Raw genomic sequence first — 22,406 nt, 5'->3', positions numbered from 1 at the left:
TCTGACATCAGAGTAGCCACATCAGCAAAGTTCTCATTAGCGTTTCCATTATGTATCTTTTTTGTGTGTGTGTGTGGTACTTGGGCCTCTCACTGTTGTGGCCTCTCCCGTTGCAGAGCACAGGCTCCAGACGCGCAGGCTCAGCGGCCATGGCTCATGGGCCCAGCCTCTCCGCAGCATGTGGGATCTTCCCGGACCGGGGCATGAACCCGTGTCCCCTGCATCGGCAGGTGGACTCTCAACCACTGCACCACCAGGGAAGCCCCCTCCATTATGTATCTTTATCCATCTTTTTACTCGAAGATGGTACCTTAATAATTAAGATGTGTCTTTGTAAACAGCATGTAGGTTTTTAAATCAGTCTAACATTCTTTTATTTGGGGAATTTCTCCCATTTGCCATGACTCCTATTACTGATCATTATCAGTACATACAGGTTCAAATCTACCATATTACTGTGTGTTTTCTCTTCATATCGGTTGTCTCTGTTCCTTCTTTTCTCCTTTCTTGTGTTCTCTTGGATTATTCATGGTCTTTTCATGGTTCCATTTCTTCCTCTCAATGGCCTTATTTGCCCTTATTTCTCTTCTCTCAGTGGTAACTCAAGCGATCGTAATGAGCACCACTGACTTAATTGAATCTACTGTAAATTAGTACCTTTACCATTTCAAGGATGACGGGAACACTATTGCTCTTAACCTCACTTCTGCCTTGTGTGTTATTGTTGTCATATTTGAAAGTCCATAGGACAATATGATTGTTGCCTTACACATTCACTATTCACTTGGACTTAGCAACATACCTACCCTTCTGCTGGGCATCATTCCCTCAACATAACTTTTCTTCCAGAGAGATCATTTCCCCTCTCCCTAAAGAACTCTCGTAAGGATTTTGGGGGGGTTGGATATTATTGATACATCTTTTAGTTTTTGGAAAAAGCTGTCTTCTCACTACACAATTCTATTTCTACGGGAGCCTCTTGTTCTAGCGGTTCAGCCAAGTCTCTCTCCTCTCTCCTCTCTATGTCCTTTTAGCATTGCTAATATATGAATTTAAGACTATAAATTTTCCTCTAAGCTCTGCTTTGGCTGGATCTCAGAAGTTTTGCTATGTTGTATGTTCACTATCTTTCAATTCAAAGTATTTTCTTATTTCCTATACGATTTCTTCTTTGATCCCTGGATTATTTATAATTCTCCTGCTACATTTATGGGCAGCTAGAGGTTTTCACATTAAGTTTTTATTGGAGTTGTCTACTGTGAACAGAGAACATACTTTGAACCATGTCAATCTTTTGAAATTTTTGAGATTTCTTTCCTCTTTTGTTGTCTGAAATGTTTTTATTTTGCCTTCATTTTTGAAGACTATTTTTGCTAGCTATAGAATTCTAGGTTGTTACCTATTTGATTTCAGTTCTTTGAAGATTCAAAGTGAGGCTTCTGAGAATATTCTACTCCCAGTTGACTTTCACTCATAGGATGCAGCCCTTCATGGTCTCAACTGAAATCCTGGGATATTTACCACAGCCCTTCTTGGCAGGTTCTGAACCCCATGTTTTTTTTCCCCCAGTTGAAGCAAAGAACATGCCTTTTCTCCAGTGGCATTTCTCCCTAGCGTCTGGCAAAATATCATTGTGAGCATTGTAGGGAACCTTGCTGAAAAGGAACCTGGGGGCTGGAAAAGCAGAGACATTGGCTAAGGCTGTTCAAAAGCCCAAGGAGCAAACCAAGGCCAGCAGGCCTCTGCTCGCCTGCCTCATCCCATGTTTCCAACCTTATCCTTAGGATGATAGAACTGTGACTAAACATGAAACTGCAGGACATGCCTACTCCTTAGCTCTCAATGGGTCTGATTGTTGCTATTTCAGAAGTCAGGAGAGACCAGGACCAGTGCTTGACCAGGGCCAAGCACCCACTGGAAGAACAGAGTTGCCGTTTCTCGGGGCAATGGGGCTGGAGGGGGTCTGGAGTGATGTCAGGGAGTGGGGGGTGAGGGGGTGCACTCACTGAGGCCAGTGGGCACAGACAGGAGAGATACATGTATCACCCTCTGCCCTGAGAGAGCACGAGCCATGGTGCTGGGCTACTGTCCACATTAGGGAAACAAAAATTTAGGGAAACTCTACAAAATAATGACCCTTCAAAAGCATCAAGGTCATGAAGTCAATGAAAGACTGTTCGTCCCAGATGGAAGACGATCAACGCATCCTTCTCTATAGGAGCTCTTGGCAGGAAGGGGGCTTCCATGTTCTGGTGCTGGGTCACTGGCTGAGGCAGGGGGTATGCATGTCCCCTGATGCCAGATGGGTCTGAGCACCAGCAGGGGGATCCCTTGGTTGCACTGCAGTTGCAGAGGGGGACCCACCTGTGTGTGGGCCTCACTCACTAACATGCCAGGGGTAATAGGCAACACGTTGGCAGCTTCCACTCTGAAGTTTCAAGGGAAACACTTCCTTGCATTGTAATTACAGCATTTCCCTAAGTTTGAGATTCTTTTCAAAATGAAACCTATTTTTGAAAACACAGCAGGACTGAGACACAGCGATCCCCTCAGTATGTGGATATGGGTCAGAAGAGGGGAGGCGAGCCCAGCAGGATGGGGCTGTCCCCGCACCAGGGGACACTAACTGCAATGGAGGGTGTGCCTGGGCAGGCCTGGGACCACCGCTCCTGATCCAGCAATGGGAACACGCCTTGCTGCTTCTGACACGGAATCACACGTTGTCGCAGCTGGAGGTGACCTAAATACAGACCAGCGCCACCTCCACGGGGAGGGGAGCAGAGGTCCGTGGGAGCGTTTCTGGCTGAAGTCCCTAGGCCATCAGAGGGGACCCTAAGCAGAGCTTCAGGCCCGCCTTCCTCAGGCAGGTGGAGGCCCCACGGTGCCGGTGGCGCTCAGGGCGCACAGTGAGAGTGGCGTGGGCAGGCCAGTGCGGGGATGCTGGCGAGCGGGTGACACTGGCTCCGTTCCGCTAGGGCTCCTGGGAGACAATGCAGAGTGTGTGCCTCGAAGGGGCCCACCTGAGGGGTTATCAAGTCTCCAGCTCCTGTCCGTCTTGTATAGAGGCTGCTCCCACCGCTTCAGCCTGTCCCCACCCATGGGCACACATGCCCGCGGCCAGAGAAGCCTCAGACAAAGCTCAGGGAACATGGTAGGAGGCCCGGTTCTGCTGGGAGGCACGTCGGGGCTCTCTGCTGCTCTGTCCCCTGGGGGGTGGCCCTGTCCCTCTCCTGGCAATGCCCTGGGGCAGGAGGGCTGTGCTGGCCTAGCCTCGTGTCCTTGCTCCAGCCCCTGCGAGGGGAGAATGGGGGCTTTCTGGAAGTGTTCTGGGGAGGGCTGGCACATATCTCCTGATGCCCCATTATTACGGGGGGTGGAGCCAGCGTGCCCATCCCCGTGTGTGTAGCTGGGGCTGAGCTGACAGACAGCTCTGGGAGAAGCCCTCTAGGAGCAGGATGGGGAGCTCGCAAGCACAGGGACAGTGGGAGAAGTCCTGTCTTTTCTCTCCTTAGTCCTCTCCTGCCCCAGCCCCTGGGCGACCCATGGCAGCAGCACTGACAGCAGAACAGGGACGGCAGATACTGCAGCCACATAAACACTGGGGGTGGAGGGAGCCTCCTTCTTTGATCAGAGCAGCTGTGGTTCTAAGAGGGTGGGGAAAACCTCCACTGCTTTTTCCCATCTCTGTCCTCCTGCTCTGTGGCCCCAGAATTGGGTGTAGATGTGGGCCTGCAAAGCTGAGCAACGTGAGGAAGATCCGGGGAACCAGAAAGGACCAGGGGGATCATGGGAGCTCAGGAAAGTGAACCCTGAACAGCACAAGTGTGGGTATAACCCTGATGGCACACAAAAGATGTGAACTGAAGGAAGGGACAGGCCACCAACCAGCCAGCCCAGCCCCTGGAAGACACACATGCACAGACCCAAACAGCCCTGCAGAGGGTTGACACAGAGCTGACCTGACACTGAAATCACAACCCCCAGAAGGCTGATCAGAATCTGCACCCTGAATGCGGCTGGGTGAATCACTTGCTGAAACAAAAATACCAACATTCCCCAAAGAACATAAATAAGATACAGAGTCTCATAGCACAGTTTTCAAAACACCCAGGATACAACTCAAGATTACTTAGCATATGAAGAATCAAGAAAATCTCAGCTCTCCCGGGAAAAAACAATCAACAGACGCTGATGCTGAGATAACTCAGATGTTGGAAATATCTGACAAAGACTTTAAAGCAGCTATTATCAAAAGGTTCCTAGTAAGGGTAAACACTCTTCAAAGATTGGAAAGGTAGGAACTATTAGTAAGAAATAGAAGATATCCATAAAAACCAAATGGATATTTTACTGATGTCCTGCAAAAATACAAAAACCAAAATAAAAATCTCATTGGATGAACTCAAGAGCAGACTGAAGATGTCAGAGAAAAGGGCCTGTGAAGTTGAAGAAAGATCAATAGAAATTATCCACTATGAACACTAAAGAGGAAGAAAACATTAAAAAGCATGAATAGAGCTTCAGCAGCCTATGGGACAATATCAAAAGGTCTTTCATGTCATTGGACTCCCAGAGGGAGAGGAGAAAGTGTTGTGCCAGAAGAAGAAGAAGGAGGAGGAGGAAGAGAAGGGGGGAGGGGGAGGGGAGAAGGAGGAAGGAGAAGACGGAGAAGAAGGAGAAGGGGAAGAGATAATGGCTGAGACTTCCCCAAATTTGTCGAAAACACAGATTTAAGAAGCTCGGAGAACCCCCAAACAAGTAAATTCCAAGAAATCCACATCAGAGCACATCATACTCAAACCACTGAAAACTACAGACAAAGGAAAAAACCTGAGAGCCATTAGAGAAAAGACATAATTTACAGAAGAACAAAGATTTGAATGACTGCAGATTTCTCACCAGGAACACAGAGGCTAGCAGGAAGTAGAACATGATTTTGAATTCTGAAAGACAAGAACGGCCAAACCTGAATTCTATATTTAGGGAAAATATAATAGTGGTATAAAGATGTTATCAGATGAGGAAAGGTTAAAGTATTTCATTGCCAGCAGACCTGCTATAAAAGAAGGGCTGGGGGAATTCTTTAACAGAGAAACATTTTCTTGGTTCTTCATATGCTGAGTAATCTTGGATTGTATCCAGGACATTTGAAAATTGTGTTGTGAGACTATATCTTACTTACATCTTATGGGGAATGTTGATATTTTTGTTTGGGAGGTTGGAGGAAGGGGGCCCAGGCTGAGCAATGCCTCTGGCAGCTGGAAGAGGCAAAGAAAATGTTCTTCCCTAACGCCTCTGGAAGCAGTGCAGCCCTGCACACACAGTAATTTTAGGACCTCCAATGTCCAGAAATGTGAGATAATAAGTGTGAGTCGTCTTAAGCCACCATTGGTGGTCACTTGTCACTGCAGCCACCGGACACTAACCAGGTGCCAGGAGAGGAGAGGTCACTGCTGTGGAGGCTGGGGGAGAACAGGGAAGGGACCCGCTTGGCAGTCAGCTCCAGAATCCCGCGGGGGCGGGAGCCCCGCAGCTGGAGCTTCCCAGTCCCTCCACTTCCTCACCTCATCCAGATCAGGAAGGTCCAGGACCCGCGGGTGATGAGACGGGAGGCAGGGCAGACAGAGGGCAGGGGAGACTGACAGAAACCGTCTCTCCCTCTCCAGGCAGGCCTCCAGAATGGAGAAGGGCAGCTCCAAGTGCCTTCTAAGCTCTGGGCATCTGAAGACCCTGGCCCCTTGGTACTGGACCGAAGGTGCGTGTGTTGTACGAGTGCTACAGAGGGTCGCAGGGACAGATAGCATGGCTGGTGCATCCACAGGGACAGCAGAACATGAACACAGAGCCGCGTCATGGCCACACCCGCAATCTTCCCATACGGGGCACACCCTCCGTTTTCTGGGGAGTATCATCTTCTCCAGGGAGGCCCAGATACCTCCCAGGGTTGAGAAATATTAGCAGGAGGAAGACGCCAAGGTTTGGGCTTGTGGGCGAGCTTGCATCCCAGCCAGCCCGGGGAGTGGGGAGGGGCGACCAGAGGAAAGTCTGAGGAAGATCACAGGGACAGGAGGACGAGGTGTTCAGGGCTCCGTCTCGCTCCACCGCCCTGGCATCCAACGCCCCCAAGTGCCCTTCGTTTCCTGCCTGCCGCTCAGGCCTCCCACGGCCCGGCTGGGGCAAGCTCAGCAGACAGAAACCCCCGGCCTGGCTCCCACCCAGAGATGCTGAGGCAGCAGGAGGGTCTGTGCTGCAGAGAGAGCAGCCCCCCAAAGAGAGAGGGGAGTTCGGTGTGTGTGTGCATGTGAGATGCGGAGGCCTGCGAGGAGGACGTGAGTCTGCCCTGGTCTCCCCGCAGCCTCGGCTGCAGATAACGAGGGAGGAGGACACGCATGGGCGTCCCCCGGCTGCCTTAAATCCGTCTGGGCAGAGCAGCCTTGGCAGGGTGAGCCATGATGGCCAGACCCCAGCAGGGCCCCCGGCTGCTGCTGGCCATCATGGGGGCCCTGGTGGCCCTCACCTACCAAACAAGGAGGAAAACCTTCATAAGTGTCCACGAGGTGCCCGTGTCAGATCCTGTCGTGGTGACCACTCTGGACTTTGCGACCAAGGACTTCAACAAGAAGAGCAAGGACACGTACAACTTCCAGATTGGGCGCGTCCTCAAGGTCCTGAAGAGGGTCAGTGTCCCCCTCCCATCGCGCCAGGCCACCACAGGCTCCGGGTGGCCACGCAAGTGAACTCAGTCTCGTTTAGTCCAAAGAGGAGGTTTTAAGAGAAGCAGAAATCCCCTGGAGTGGATGAAGTGGAGCTGCTTAACTGACACCCAGGACCAGGGCTGCACACCCTGGCCTGAGGGCCCGAGCCGCCTGTGGCCCCGCGTGAGGGGTCTCCAGGGTGCCAGGCGCACCATGTGTGTGCACATCGGGGGCTGTTTCCACGTGAGGTGGCAGCGCCAGGACTCGCAGCAGAGACGGGCTGGCCCTCAGAGTCTAGGCTGCTGCTCTCTGCCCTTTACAAACCGTGAGCATCACGTGGGTCACCCAAGGGCGACTTTGCCCATGGAGTGGCTTCTGGGGAATTCTGCTCAAATGGCAGAAAGGGGCACGGGAGGCAGACAAGGGGTGGGGGGAGCCCACGGGTCTGTCCAGTGCAGGTCCTCGACCTGGGGCGCCACACTAGGAGTCCCCAGTCCCGGAAGCTACAGACAAGGGAGAGGAGGTCCTTTATCCCCCTGTCCTTGCCTCCGACAGCTGACCGACCACATGGAGTATCGCATAAACCTGGAGATGCGGCGGACCACCTGCCTCAGGATGGAGGTGAACAACTGCTCCTTCCAGGAAGGCGAGCTCTACAAGGTACTGGTCATGTCACCCAGAAAGAGCTTATTTCTCAGTGCTCTGCTCCTTTGTCGTTGGAAGAATGATGAAGCAGTTGGGGGTTCCAGAGGGAGAAGCCAAATTGGCTGAGCTGCGGGGGAACGGAGGGACACTCTGGGCCCGAGGGAAGTAGCTGATTATAATAATATTTTAGCAGCCCGGGGACCTTGTTGGTGCACCCACTGAATATCTGAACCTCAGCCTGACGTAAGACACAGTCGCTGGGCTGCGGCCTCTGTTTCTTTCATCCAGCAGTGTTTAGGCAAAGAGGAGGAGGAGGAGGTGAGAAAATGCATTCAGAAATAGTTCAACCGGTGGTGGGGTGGGTCAGAGAGGGGACAAGCCTGCAGGCAAGTGACCCGATGAGGGCCCACCTCCCCAACAGTGGCTTTGTCCCCACCCAGTGTTGTCACATCGGAGAAGCCGGCTGGGCCGTCATCACTGCAAGTGGTGGACCATCACACACACATGCGTCAGGTGGGCCCACGTGCTCAGGGGCCTTGAAGTTCCCAAGTCCTACAGGCCCTGCAAATCTCTGCTCCTTACCCAAAGGAACTAACGTGACGGTGATCACATGACCCACCTTGCCTAGAACAGTCCTGATTTGTGCCCAGATTCTTAGTGTCACTGTTAACAGCATCCCCAGTTGCCTACAACATGTTCTGGTTTGGTTCATAGATTCCATGGTCACCCTAGTTCTAATGGCCTAGGTGTTCTCAAGACAAACACCTATCCACCCACGGGCTCCCCCCTCCATGGAGAAGTCTTCAAAATCTAGCAAGTTAGACGTTTTTGGTTCTTCCCTGGAGAAGATCATGAAATCTATGAAAAGACTAGTTGACGATAACAGTAAGGTAAACATAGAGAGTCTCATCACTGTGAGAGATTAAACTGTGGGGTTAATATTCTGAATTCTACTTTAGGAGAAATGTCAACGTTTACACCTCCCACGTCACCTCATCCCCACCCTGGCTTCCCAGCGAAGAGCAGGAAAGCAAAATCGCACTACAAAGTGATAATAATGTGCAAAATATGTTGATTGATCTTTCCTTGTGGGAGAAGAGGGAGGTGGAGAAGAAAGGGGAACTTGGGATAGAACAGGGAAGGGGGAGGAGAGGATGTGAGGATGGGCGGACGGACGGACGGATGGATGAAGGAAGGAAGGAAGGACAGCAGGAGGGAAGGAGAGGGGCTGGATTGGGTGGGAGGAAGGGGAAAGGAAGCAGGAAGGATGAGGCGGGAGAGTGGGTGGAGGGAGAGAGAGAGGGAGCCAAGTGAGGGTAAGTGTGTTCACTGTATGAACAGCACATGAGCAGAAAAGAAGAGGAAGCATCAGTCGTTACCATGGTGATGTGGGCGGGTGGACACTTGATTTCCAGTCTCCAATTCTAACCACAAAAGCAGAAGGACGTTTTGAGGGGTGGTTTCAGCAGTGACACTCTCAAGTCATTGAAATCAAAATAAAGATGGACCCACCTGTGGGCTGGAGGCAGGTGAGGCAGGGTCATTTTCCCCATCTGCTGTCTTACACCTTCCTCTTTCCATGTTGATCTTTTTTATATTTTGTTTTCTTGTCTTTTTCAGAAAATCGATTGCTTCTACTCAGTATTTGTTATTCCCTGGTTTGAAAAGTATAAAGTTCTGGCCCAAAACTGCACGGATGGCTAGGTGTCCCAGAGTGCAGCCCACACGGATTCACTGTGTGTAAAAGAACCCTGCATTAAGGAGGAGTTCTCAATATAGAAAATAAATGTTGGTCAGCCTGTGCTCTTAAGCCTTTGAATGTCTATGTTTCCACTCCTTTTTTCCCCAAAATTCTTCAACTCATAATAATATGATCTGAAGGTCTTCTGGGCTAGGGCAGTTTGGGGGTCCAAATGAGTTGACATGTATAATGTTTGGTCTTACAGCCTATACCCGCAGGATAGCAGACCTTCAGCCTTATCCTTATATCAAGTAGGAGTCTTTCGATTTTCAAATAAGGAGATGAGAAAAGGGAGAAGGAGAACGAGGGAGGATGCTCTAATTACTTAAATGAACAGCTAAGAGATATTGGCAAGAATGCCTGTGATGACATCTCTGAGGGACGCAATGAATGTTCCTTGCCTAAAGTGTGAAACAAGGGGAAACAGGGAGAAATAATGCAAGTAATTGAAAAGAGGAGGGCCTTTGTTACTGGTAAGAGCTAGGTTGGGAGATGTGCCTTATTTTTGCAGGCACGTGCACTTTCTGATACCAGACTCCAGAATTAGACTCACACCTCCAGCAGCAGCAACATTGGACCAGAGCAGGTCTCTTCCCAGAGAGATTCCTCTCCCAGAATTGGCAAGGAAAATGTGGGTGCCTGTGAGAGGAGGAGGACGTGGGTATAACGCCCCGTTTCTTCTTCCCAAACTGACCCATCTGATGAACTCCTGCAGGAGGGGAATGATCGAGGGCAGAGTAAAACCAGGAATGCTGCATTAAAGTGGTGTCCTTTTCATGGATATCACATTGGCAGTGAGGAATAAGCATCCCTCACCCACCAGCTTGATTCAGTGTTTCAAATAATGTCATCAGGCTCAGTTGTCCCCTCGACATCCTCCATGTGGTCTCAAGACGGTGCCAGCAGTTCACTGGGTCACATCTGCCCTCGTTCACATCCAGTAGGGAAAGGACGAGCCCATCCGCAAGAGTTCGGGCAAAAGCCTTGGGGTTTAATATCGCAGGGGAATTCTAGGGACTCTGTGGAAAACACACCGGCACACACAGCGTCCATCGACCGGTAGAGAGAGAGGGAGCTGAGGCATTTATCCCCAGTTACTGGCTGCAGGACAGCTCCTGTGGGGCATTAATTCCCTGGAACCTCTGGCCTGGGGTGGCTCGAGGGCAGAGCAAACAGCCAGAGGTGACAGGGCACAGGTGTTGGAATCTGGAGCTGGTGTGCACAGAAGGATGAGATGTGACAGGACACGGGCAGAACACCAAAGGGACAGGTGAATCGTGAGCTGACAGCGGCCACCCACGTCCCCACCAGCTGGAGAAGGCTGGAGCTTTGAAAGAACAATGTTTTCAACTTCTACTCTCCCTATGAAAGTTCCGGAGTCCTCAGGACCCCATTTCAGGTGGGACCCAGGTGAGAGTTCCCTCCGCCAACTGTCTGGGAAAATGTTAACCTACAATTTCTTCATCTTTAAACTAGAATGACGGTACCTATTTCTTGGAAGAGTTGCAAAGATTAATGATGATAATGCTTGTAAGTTGCTTAACACAATGCCTAACACAAAGCGGATATTCAAACAAACAGTGATTCAGCGAACCCGGTTCCCCTGCATCGGCAGGCGGACGCGCAACCACTGCGCCACCAGGGAAGCCCTTCATCTTTAAACTAGAATGACGGTACCTATTTCTTGGAAGAGTTGCAAAGATTAATGATGATAATGCTTGTAAGTTGCTTAACACAATGCCTAACACAAAGCGGATATTCAAACAAACAGTGATTCATAAAAATACGGACACTAGTAGCATAATTTAATATTAATCAGCCATGCAGCTCTCTTCCGGCACTTTGGTTACTATGTCTGGAGGTGCTGACTTGTACGCTAAAGTATATTTTAGGATTTTTTTTTTTTTTAAAGAAACTGCCAAACTTTTCCAGAGTAAATGTATCGTAATGTTCCTCTCTATCCCTGGTGATAATCTTTGCCCTGAGATCAACTTCATCTGATATTAATATAGGCTCTCCTGCTTTCAATTAATGTTCGCATAATATAACCTTCTTCACTTTTTTACTTCCAACCTACCTGTATCGTTATATTTAAAGTACGTTTCTTGTAGACAGCATACAGTTGGGTCCCTTTTTAAATCCACTCTATTATTATCTGTCTTTTAATTGTCTTGTTTAGACAATTTACATGTGGTTTGTACATACCATGCATGACATTATTAACATGTCAGGGCTTACGTCTATTTTACTATTTGTTCTCTGTTCTCTCTGCTTTTTATTTGTGTTTTCTTTATTCTTCCTGTGAGTCTCTTGAACACTTTTTTAAGAATTCCACTGGCACCTATCTATACTGTTTTTGAGTGTATCTCTGCATAACCTTTTTAGTGGTTGCCTAGATATTACATTATGTATATATAATTTGGTCTACTGGTGTCAGTATTCTACCAGTTTGAGAGAAAGTTTACCTTCCTTTACATTCCATTTCTAGAAGTTCAGCCAATAGGCCAGCCTCGGCTGGGATGTTAGGATCTGGACAGAGTTTCCTTTGGAGGCTCCTGGCCTGTGATGTGGGGATAAGCTGCCATTTTACAGGGCTGTCAGGTAAGGTAGTGAGGGCAGCAGGCAGCACCAGGCCCCCAGGCAGCCCCCAGTGACGTCAGATTTGCAAAACCAGATGCTTCCAGCTTCCCTCTTTTTTGCACAAGAATTTTACCACCTTTAACCCTTCACCTCCAGCCTCCGCTCTGCCTCAGGCCCCTCCGGCAAATGTGAGTCTCTGGTTTGTGCGTTTACTCTTCCCCCTCGGGAAACACTCTCTGGAGTTGCCATTGTGACTGATGGGTGGGACTGCTCCCTGGGGGGGAGACCAGCTGGTCTGGGGGCACATCTCAGCCCACAGCCGCTCCCTGTGTGTGGTCCAGGGCACACCTTCTCTGCTTGACTGTGAGTCACATGACGGAAGACGCTGTGGGTCTCACTCCACCAGCAGTGAGCCCGTGAGCAGCTCCAGAACTCTCTGTCAGGAAGACCATCCCACGGCCAGCCCAAGACACGGGGTCCTTGAAAAAGCCTGCTTGCAAAGTCGGCCTTGGCTGGAGTCTGGGAACTAGGATGGTAAACCATTCCCGATATAAAACTTTCCCTAAGTGATAAGAGGGCCTCACTAGGTCTACAATGTTTATACAAACAATGGGATTTATGCTGAGCACCTGCTTTCTTTCCAGAAATCTGAAATTTCGGTACATGCTGGGCAGAGGCTGCCTATGTGAGCAGCTCCAGTGAAATCCTGGGGCACTGAGTCCCTGGGGAGTTTCCCTGGCACACACTTTATCTAATTCCTGGAGGAATGAGGCATGTCCTGGGTGGCTGCCCCCGGAGGGGACCCTGGAATCCTGTGCCTGGTTTCGGGGACTTCTCCCCACGAGCCTCTTCCCTTGGCTGATTTTGTCCTGTATCCTTCACTGTAAAATTCACAGCCCTGAGTACGACTGTACACCTGCCAGGTCCTGGCAATCCTCCTAGTGAATTCCTGAGCCAGACGGTGGGTGTGGGGACCCCTGACACACTCACAAAGACAGGTGTCAGTCACAGAGTTGTACGAGCGTGGGACAGAAACGGGGCTCTCCAAGATCAGGCCAGAGTCAGGTTGTGCCTGACTCTTGAAAAGCCTCAGAGATGTGGGCTGGAGGTAGAAGCCAAGTGATGAGCTTCCCCCAGAGGATTAACAACCTTCTGCTTCAAACCACATCAGCTGCCTAAAGACCATTGACTGTGGGCGTGAGTGTGTGAGTGCACACGTGTGAGGTTTGGGTGGCTGTGAGTGTGCACGTACGTGTGAACGTGTACCGAGATCCTGATGCGGGATTCAAGGGCCTTTCAGATTCTACAATGCAAAGCACACAGCACGACCGTCCAACGTTTCATCAAGGATCTTTGCACATATGCACCTAGGCATCCAGACAGGTGTTGTTCCACAGCTGGTAATGGTTCATCCAGGGCACAGTGTATACCAGAAAGTCACAAATGAAACTCTGTGGAAGGAGAAAGGAAACGGGCAATCAGCTTTCGGGGAAATATTTTTTTTGAAGGCAACAAAAATTCCTGCCTCCACCACCAGCCCCTGCCTGGGGAGTCTGGACCCGGCCTGACACATGGGCAAGGCCAGATCTACTCACTGGCACATGTTAGGGGTGAGAGGGTCAGCCGAGCCGGCACAGGTATGTCACCCTGTGCTCCCCCGCCCAGTCCTCCTGCACCTGCCAGCTTGCAGGAGGTGCTGCCAGGAGGGACCAGGAGGAGGACATAGGTTGGAAGACAAGGAGGTGACCGGACAATCCACAGGGACCCAGCGGTGCAGACCCAGACAGAACAAGGTCCCTGAGGAAGGTAAAGCCGCTTCCACCTAAGGGCCGGGGAGTGTGCCAGGTGGATGAGGCATCCAGCGGCTGGGAGGCCTGGGGCCAGGGCTGTGCCAGTGCAGGGTGGGGAGACACCCAGTCAGAGGGCTTCCCTTCCCTCTCTCCCGGCCCCAGGCACCACCGGTGGCATCAGGCAGCCCTGGGGCTGCGTCCTCGCTCTGTCCCAGCCACACGGCTGCCAGAGCTTCTGCCATCCTGTCCATGTTTCCTTGTAAAACGTTTATTCCCCCCCTTGACTGGAGCGCCTTCTCAGACAGCTGCCGGCACACACCTTCTGCAGCTTCTTCTTGCTCTGAATGGGGCACCAGGGGTTGTTCGTGCTGTTCCTCTTGCACTTGGTCCGGCTAATTTTCACGGTGACTAGATACTCCACACCTGTCGTCAGCTACCAAGAAGCAAAGGCTATTAGATTTGTTTGTTTTTTAAATATTTATTTTGGCTGCGCCAGGTCTTAGTTGTGGCACATGGGATCTTTAGTTGCGTCATGTGGACTCAGTTGCGGCATGCACGTGGGATCTAGTTCCCTGACCAGGGATCGAACCTGGGACCCCTGCATTGGGAGCACGGAGCCTTACCTACCGACCCCCTGGGAAGTCCCAAAGGGCTGTTAGATTTGACTCCAAGCATTGCTGATGTTCCCCAGGAAGAGCTGGGTTGGAGAGTGAAGACCCAGGAGCCTCTGTCCCCATTCCCTCCTCCCCTCCTGGCTGGAGGAGGCCCAGTGGTCCCCGGTCAGCGCCCAGCGTGTGCGGAGCCCGGTCCCTGCTCTGCACCGGCTCCACTGCTGCAGCCACAGGTGGCTTCTCACCTGTCTCCCTCGCATTCTTGGGACCAGGGAGGCAACTTGGCTGCAGCCCCATCGTACCCCCTAGTCTGCACAACGGTCCTCAGAATGCATGGATGGAGCCTCATCTGTTCCCTGGGCTCTGCCTCTGTCCTCTTCCTCCCTCCCCACTGCCTTGTCCCAAAGTCAGTGGTCAAACCAGTGAGAAGGCTGGGCATTCTCTGGGGTGGCCCCCGGGAGGACAGCCCCCCAGAAAACCTCAGGGTAGAACAGCAGGGGAAGGGGCCTGGGGCAGGACCACCGCCCTGGTCCCGGCAGCCACTGGAAGGACCTCAGGATGCAGGGCTTCTGGCTCTCCATCGAAGGACGGCTCTATCCAGCTTGCAGGGCTGGTGCCAAGAGGTTTCACACTGACCCTCAGCACACCCCGCATGTGTGAAGAAATTAAAACACTGGTGGCAAATTTAACTAACATTTCAGAGTGCACAGTGTTTTCTTATTCATTGTTAGGCTCGTTAGTTAAATCATAATAGGAATAATCATGATGATACAAATGTTTTCACAGGTGCCGCTTCACTCTTATTCCGCCCACTTTGCAGGTCAGGCAACTGAGGCCTGGAGAGTATGGATGGTGCTTGACCAAGGCTCCATGATTAGGAGGAGCTGGGTGTCAAACCCAGAAGGGGGACCAGGAGCCCAGCAGAGACGGCCACCGCATCCCCTCCCTGCCCTCTGTGAGGTACAGATGGACACAATCACGTGGCAGCAGGCGATTGTCACCCAGCTACCCAGGGGTGCACCCGCTCTGTCCACTAATCCGGCTGAATGACATCAAAAGTTTGCTTTGGGCTTCCCTGGTGACGCAGTGGTTGAGAGTCCGCCTGCCGATGCAGGGGACACGGGTTCGTGCCCCGGTCCGGGAAGATCCCACATGCCCCGGAGCGGCTGGGCCCGTGAGCCATGGCCGCTGGGCCTGCGCGTCCGGAGCCTGTGCTCCGCAACGGGAGAGGCCACGGCAGTGAGAGGCCCGCATACAGCAAAAAAAAAAAAAAAAAAAAAAAAGTTTGCTTATAAACAATGATTTCAGTTAACTGTTAGTGACAAAGGACCAACTCCACACGACTGGCCTCCTTGGGTTCCGGCTTCACCCCAGAGACTGATGGGCGAGAAAATGCCAACTTGGGCAGAATTTGGTGGATGGCCGCCACCTTGTGGCCATGTCACCTCAATGTCCTTGGCGCCGCGAGCCGCCGTCTTGCAGCAAGAGTGTGTGACTCAGGCAGAGAGGCTGCTGTCCTCGCCCTGTGAGGCCCCTTAGTGTCACACTAGCACTGCCCGCCTGCCCTGCCCCACCCTGGCTGGTTTCTGTGTTCCTGCCGTCCCTCTCTCTAGCCAGAACCCTTTTCTCCTAGTCAGTGTTTTTCCAAATCCAGTTAATTGAACGAAGATGCATTATTGCCTCTTCCCTAACTCATATAGTTTACTACCTAAACTTGAGGGCAGGTTGGACCAACAAAAGTGGATTTTTAACAGCTTTTCTTTCCTCTATTATCCTTCAATTGCTGTATTTCAGAGAAACTTTATATGTAAAACAAAATGAGAGATGACGTGTACCTCCAGGTTCCTATAGGACCCTGCTAGAGGTCCTCTGTGTCATTCCAGCTTTCTGAAGGACACGGCTAGAACATCCAGACTCAGATTTTACAACCCTGGACATGGAAAAACTATCGCTGAGGGGAACCTACAGAGAACACTTACGTTTTGCCAAACGAGAGGAATAATAAAGGAGACGAGACCATCCTCATTTGCTGTCCTTCTGGCAAATTTCTGAATGAAAGCGATTCTTCCCTCGGAAGAGCAGCTGAGGAGCCCGGGGACATTTCCGTTCAAATGAGAGTAACCTCGGTGCTCAGGCGGCTCTGGGTCCGAAAGACCCTGCTCCCAGGAAGGCGCCGCCTGGTGCTCTCTGGGAGACACACCTGTGCCCACGAGGCCCTGCTCACCCGTTCTCACCTGCACCTGGCTTTGGAGCAGCTGGTCCACGCGGAACAGGTAGGAGTCATCGCTGTTGTTGTTGTACGTCTCCATGAAGAAGGCGAGGGTGGAGTTCACGTTCTTCGGGCTCGTGGACTCCTGGAAGCCGCTCCACCGTTGCAATTGACCCAGCCTGGCCACCAGGGCCAGGGCCGCCAGCAGCAGCAGAGGGTTCCCCCAGGGTCCAGCTCTCATCTCTGTGGCCTCGGAAGCCTCCTCCCCACCGGGCCTTCCAGGTAGAAAGGTGCCAGCCTCGTCCACTCACCCTCTCTCCCCGCAGCCGTCACCCACGCAGGCTTCCCCAGGAGATGCCCGCCTGCCGTAAAACAGAGACTGAGGCCCCAAGCCCTTCCTTCGGGTCCTGCCCATGACTTGACCGGAGGACCCACCGGGGAAGTCTTCCCGCGCGGCTGCCCAACCCGCCGTCAGCTCGTTCACCTTTCTTGCCCCTTGGGTTCTTCAGTGATTGAGGCAAGTGTGATTTCTAAACACCCACCAAGGCGGGCAAGACCCTCTCGTTACCTTCACACCCAGTGAGGACAAAAGCCCCCAGAACAGACCCCACAGGCAAGAAGAGCTGGTGTATCAGACAGAGAAGGGCCATTTGTGGGACTCAGGGAAGGCCATGGAGAAGGTAATGTTTGAACTGGGATGCAAGGAATCAAGGACACTGAACAGGATACATTCCACATTACCTACAGTGGGTTCCAGCTGTCTAGCCCAGCCATCCACTATTCCGTACTTCCTCTAGACACTGGATCTCTGCCACCCACTCACCACAGAGTTCGGCCTGCTGGATCCCACTGTGCCTGCACCCCAGCGCTAGCTCTTACCATCTTGGTGTGACCCCAGCGGAGCTTTGTGAGGTAACCCCAGCCTTTCTGTGAGGGAGGAGTGAGCTGTGGGCCTTATTCAGAAATTAATCCTGCAGACCCCTGAAGGTTAGGTGTTGCCCATATAGGGAAGGGAAATGTCCTCTCCCCTCTTTGGGTCTCTGGCTGAGCCTAAGAATTAAACTGACAGAAGGCAGATGAACAGGAGACAGGTATACAAACTTTACTGGCTTTGACGTGTACGTGGGAGACTTCACAAGAGAATGAAGACCCAGAGAAGTGACCAGAACAGGCAGCTTTCATACTTTGTAGATAAGGACACAATAAATCTGTGCAGTTGCCAAGACAAAGGGGTTGGGCTCGGGGGGCCCAGTGGTGAAGGGGTAACAAGTTAGTTTAAGCAGCCTCCTTGGCCCTGCCTTCCCATCTCTGGTTACCAGGACATCCTCTATCTTCATGTGCAGAGAGGGGACCTTTCACTTGGGACATTTATCTCCTGCTTCAGGGAGGAAGGGCCAGTGGGAGGTCAGAGTGACCCTCCTGCTTCTGCCATTTTTTCAGACTCCTCCAGCTTAAGACAGTCCACAAGCCAAGGTGCCATATTTGGGGGTAGCATGTCCTGAACCCCATCACCTGCACCCAGAAGCCTGTAGGAGGTCCCTATTTTTAAGACACTCATTAAGGTGGGCTCCTGAATGGGGTTCTGCTCCAGAAAAAGAACATTAGTGGGACAATTGATGAAATGTGGATAGAGTCTGTAGATTAACAGCATAATACCGCTGATACAAATAATCAATAACCAATCTATAATAGGAATAGAAAAGAGTTTTATTTGAGCCAAACTGAGGATGATAGCCTGGGACTCAGCCTCTCAGATAACTCTGAAGAACTGCCTCGGAGAAGCATGGTCTTTCAGCACAGTTTTATATCTTGTCAGAACAAAGAACATCAACAAGCCAGGGATACATTCCTTCAAGGTTTCAAAAAAGAAAAAAAAAAACTGGATCAGAATGTATACAGAGAGTCAGTACAGCCTTGGAGCCTGGGAAGGGAGTCTTATTATCAAAGGAGTCCCAGCATTGATGTCCCAGGAAGGAAGGCATTTATCTCTATCTTCAGACATTCTTTACTTCTGGATAGCATGCCCTTTTCTTTAATGATTAAAGCAGATATGCATTGTATGTTTGATGGACCACAAACAGGCTGTTTTAGTTAGCAGAAAGTTCAAGTCAACTCACGTATAAGCCAGCATGACTACCTCTTACCTCAATATGTGAACATTTCTTCCATTAGTAAGAATGTTAACTCCCTGGTTTCCACCGCTGTACTGGAGTTATGCAGGATGTTCGCATGAGGGGAAGTGGGGTACAGGGTATAAGAGTACACTATGCTATTCTTGTAATCTTTTTGTAAGTCCGAAATTATTTCACAATAAAGGTTAAAGTGTTCAAAAATAAATAAGTAGGATCTTGGACTTTGAGAAGCAGCACAATATGGCGGGGGAGGCACAAGCCTTGCAATCTGGCTCTCCTGGGTTTTTGCTGGGTTCTGGGAGAGCTGGTTAGTCTCCCCAGCCTCAGTTTCTTCATCTGTAAGATGAGAACGGGGAAAACGACTAATCTTGGATTGGGGTGGAGACAATCAACGTAGGCGAGGAATCTGTTTCTCAAGCCAGGCGAGAATACCCTCCGTGTTATTCTGCTGTGACTCTGAACCCACACGCCGAAGCCCGTGGCCTGCCGGACCCCAAGTGTCCTGGAATCCGGACCACCCTCTGGCATGAAAGTCCTGCTAGGACCTGTCAGGGTGTCCTCCCTGACCCCACGGCCTTGCAGGGCTTGTCCTGCTGGGGGAAGTGGCGGCTTTGGAATACCTGAGCCCGGGCGGCCGGAGTGCCATTATGAAACAGATACGGAAGGATTGAGAGTGATGTGCGGGTTGCTTGGGCCTGGGTCAGCTCAGCCCGCCCTGGACATCTGGGTGGACAGCCACCCTGGACGTGCCATCAGACTGTGGACCTGAGGAGGGGGAGGTGACGTCCGTGAGCTGTGTTAGAAAACCCGGGAACGCGGGGCGACACACACACCAAATAGATCTGCTTGAGAAATGTGGGCCTTGGTGACACCCATAAATTAAGAGAAAATGGGGCTCTGGTGATTTCCATAGAATGAGAGGAAAATATAGACCCTGGCTATGTCCGTAGAATAAAACTAAAAGAAGTCTTGTCGCGTCACTTCCGGAGTTCTTGGGCTTGTGGCAGTGTCACTCCAATCCGTGCCTCCATCTTCACATGGCCTCCCCTGCCTCCCTTGGTCTCACATCTGTCTCATCTTTCTCCTATAAGAACATCAGTCTTGGGGCTTCCCTGGTGGTTAAGAATCCGCCTGCCAATGCAGGGGACACGGGTTCGAACCCTGGTCCGGGAAGATCCCACCTGCCACGGAGCAACCAAGCCCGTGTACCACAACTACTGAGCCCGCACTCTAGAGCCCGCATGCCACAACTACTGAGTCCACGCTCTAGAGCAACCAAGCCCATGCGCCACAGCTACTGAGCCTGTGCTCTAGAGCCCATGAGCCACAACGACTGAGCCTGCCTGCCACAACTAGTGAAGTCCACGTGCCTGGAGCCTGTGCTCGGCGATAAGAGAAGCCACTGCAATGAGAAGCTCACGCACCGCAATGAAGAGTAGCCCCTGCTCGCCACAAGTAGAGAAAGCCCACGCAGCAACGAAGACCCAATGCAGCCATGAATAAATAAATAAATAATATTTTTTAAAAAAGAACATCAGTCTTATATAATCTCATCTTAACATCCTTCACTTCATTAGATCTGTAAAGACTCTGTATCCAAGTCAGTTCCCATTCACAGGTACTAGGGGTCAGGACATGGCCATATATTTGGGGGGTAACACACTTCTACCCACTGAAGTGCCCATGGTATAAGAAGAAAATTGAGAGCACAGGGTCATGTGTATTCGTTTCTGTGCCTACTATAACACAGCACCACCAACTTGATGCCTTAAAACTATAGAAATGTATTCTCTTGCAGTTCTGGAGGCCAGAAGTCTGAAGTCATTTTCACTGGACCAGAATCAAGGCGCTGGCAGGGCCTGTCCTCCCCCAGAGGCTCCAGGGGAGAATCTGTTCCCTGGCTCCTCCAGCTTCTGGGGGCTTCCAGAGTCCTTGGCTCGTGGCCTCATCACACCAATCTCTGCCCCTGTGGTCACGTGGCCTCCCTGCTCCTGTCTGCCTCCCTCTTATGAGGATAGAGGGGCGACACTCAGAGCCTGACTGGAGAATCCAGGATGTCTGCCCACCTCAAGATCTGGAACTTCATCACTTCTGCAAAGTCCTTCTTTACCGTTTAAGATTATGTTCACAGGTTCCTGGGGTTAGGATGTGAATATCTTGTGGAGGGATGTTATTTAGCCTATCACACTATGACTAGGGGAAAATCGGAGGCTGATTATATCCATGGAACAAGGGAAGGACAGGGGCCCTGGTCACGTCCCAGGAAAGGGAGAAGGGGAATGAACACATCCGAGGAAACAGGAGGAAATGGGAGGAAATAGGAGGCCCCATCAGTTCTATACCTAAGGGAAAAGTAGGAGTCCCGGTCATGCCTGTAGAATAAGGAAAAAGCAGGGCTATGGTTCTCTCCAGGAGAAAGGATGCAGCAGGGCATGATCATGGACTAAGGGGAAAACGGCATCCCGGTCCCGTCCATGGAAAGGGAAGAATAGGGGCTGGATGACATCCACGGGGCAAGATGAATCAGGCAGCAGTGCTCCATCCATGAATCAGAGGGAAAATACAGAGGACGGATTGTTTCCATAGTTGGGGGGGAAACTGGGCCTTGGTCATGTCCACGGTAGAAGGGCAAACAGGGGCTTGGTTAAGATCATGGAATAAGGGAAAATAGCTGGAACACGCTGCGGGGGAAGGCAACAACTTAATGTCCATAAAATAAGGGGAAACCGTGGGCCTGTCGTGTCCATGAAATACGGTGGGAATAGGGGCCTCTGTCCACAAATTAAGAGAAAAATATTGAGACTGATAAAATCCATAGAAAGGGAGAGTATGAGGCCTAATTGCTTCGTGGAGTCATGGGACAGTGGAGCCCTTGGTGTCCAGCAGTGAGAGGAAAAGAGAAGACACGGCTATGTCCGGGGAATAAGGGGGAACCCACAGCCTGGGCAAGTCCATGAAGTCAGAGGAAGGGGCCTGATCACATCCATTAACAGGGCAAACAGGGAACCTGGGCATATCCCTGGGATTAGGGAAAGGAGGGTCTCTGGACGTTTCTACGGGAAAGGGGAAAATCGGTATAAAGGAAAAACTCAGCTTTCCACCTGTGTAGGAAAAACCCATTTCTCCCCGACTGTGTCTTTGTTTCCCATGAATCTCCATTACTACTCCCACTAAACACACCTTCTGACACTTCTGGTTCCTAAATAGGTGGGTGTTTTCTCCACAACAAGCAACTCCCTGTGACACTGGCTGGACATCCTACAATTCAACTCCATTCCGACATCATCTACCTGGAGACGGCATCAGACCCCACAGGGTAAGGGTTCAGGCCTGCAAGATGCCCCCCGCCCCACACTTGTAGGACAACCGCAAGTCCAGGTCGTCACCTGTGCTTCTGACTGACCGGCTGGAGATCGGAGGTCACCATGACACCCTCCTCGATTTCGATTAATTTGCTAGTGAGGCTTACAGAACTCAGGGAACCATTTACTTAGGTTTACCAGTTTATTATAAAAGGATATGATAAAGGATACAGACAACCATCCAGATGCAAGAGACACGTAGGGCAGGTGTGTGCAGAGGGGCACGGAGCTTCCACGCCCCGCCCAGGCGCCACTCTCCCAGCACCTCCATGTGTGCACCAACCCCAGTAGTCTCTGTATCCCATACTTTCGGGATTTTATGGCAGCTTCATCATGTAGGCATGATCGAACTCCATTTTCAGCCCTTCTCCCTTCTCAAAAGAAAGCAGAGGTAGGGCTAAAAATCCCAAGCTTCCAATCATGGCCTGGTCTTTCTGGTGACCAGCTTCCATCCAGAAGCCACCCAGAGTCACGTCATTAGAACAGAAGACACCCCCATCACCCAGGAAGTTACGGGGTTCAAGGAGCCCTGTGCCAGGAACCAGGGGCAGACACCAGTATGTATATTTTCTATTATCTCACAATAGGGAACTTGGTTACGTCCATGAAATAACTAACAGGGAACTAGAGGCCCTGGCTCC

General features: G+C 51.2%; 2 protein-coding genes across 2 annotated transcripts; one reads left to right on the top strand and one right to left on the bottom strand.

Annotated features, from left to right (window-relative positions):
- Positions 1-6,449: 6,449 nt before the first annotated feature.
- On the top strand, positions 6,450-9,044 carry CST11 (cystatin 11). Its single transcript, XM_007100502.1, has 3 exons — positions 6,450-6,677; positions 7,251-7,355; positions 8,961-9,044. Exons 1-3 carry the CDS (start codon positions 6,450-6,452, stop codon positions 9,042-9,044), a joined length of 417 nt encoding a protein of 138 aa, XP_007100564.1.
- Positions 9,045-13,028: 3,984 nt separating this feature from the next.
- On the bottom strand, positions 13,029-16,512 carry CSTL1 (cystatin like 1). Its single transcript, XM_007100503.2, has 3 exons — positions 16,297-16,512; positions 13,771-13,884; positions 13,029-13,112 (listed from the first exon to the last, which is right to left on the bottom strand). The coding sequence occupies exons 1-3, from the start codon at positions 16,510-16,512 to the stop codon at positions 13,029-13,031; spliced, it is 414 nt and encodes a 137-aa protein (XP_007100565.2).
- Between the last annotated feature and the right edge of the window lie 5,894 nt (positions 16,513-22,406).

This window comes from Physeter macrocephalus, chromosome 14 (genome assembly GCF_002837175.3).
Source record: "Physeter macrocephalus isolate SW-GA chromosome 14, ASM283717v5, whole genome shotgun sequence".
Classification (NCBI taxonomy): Eukaryota; Metazoa; Chordata; class Mammalia; order Artiodactyla; family Physeteridae; genus Physeter; species Physeter macrocephalus.
Note: the sequence above shows the minus strand (reverse complement) of the source record. Positions and strands in the feature narration are given on the sequence as shown.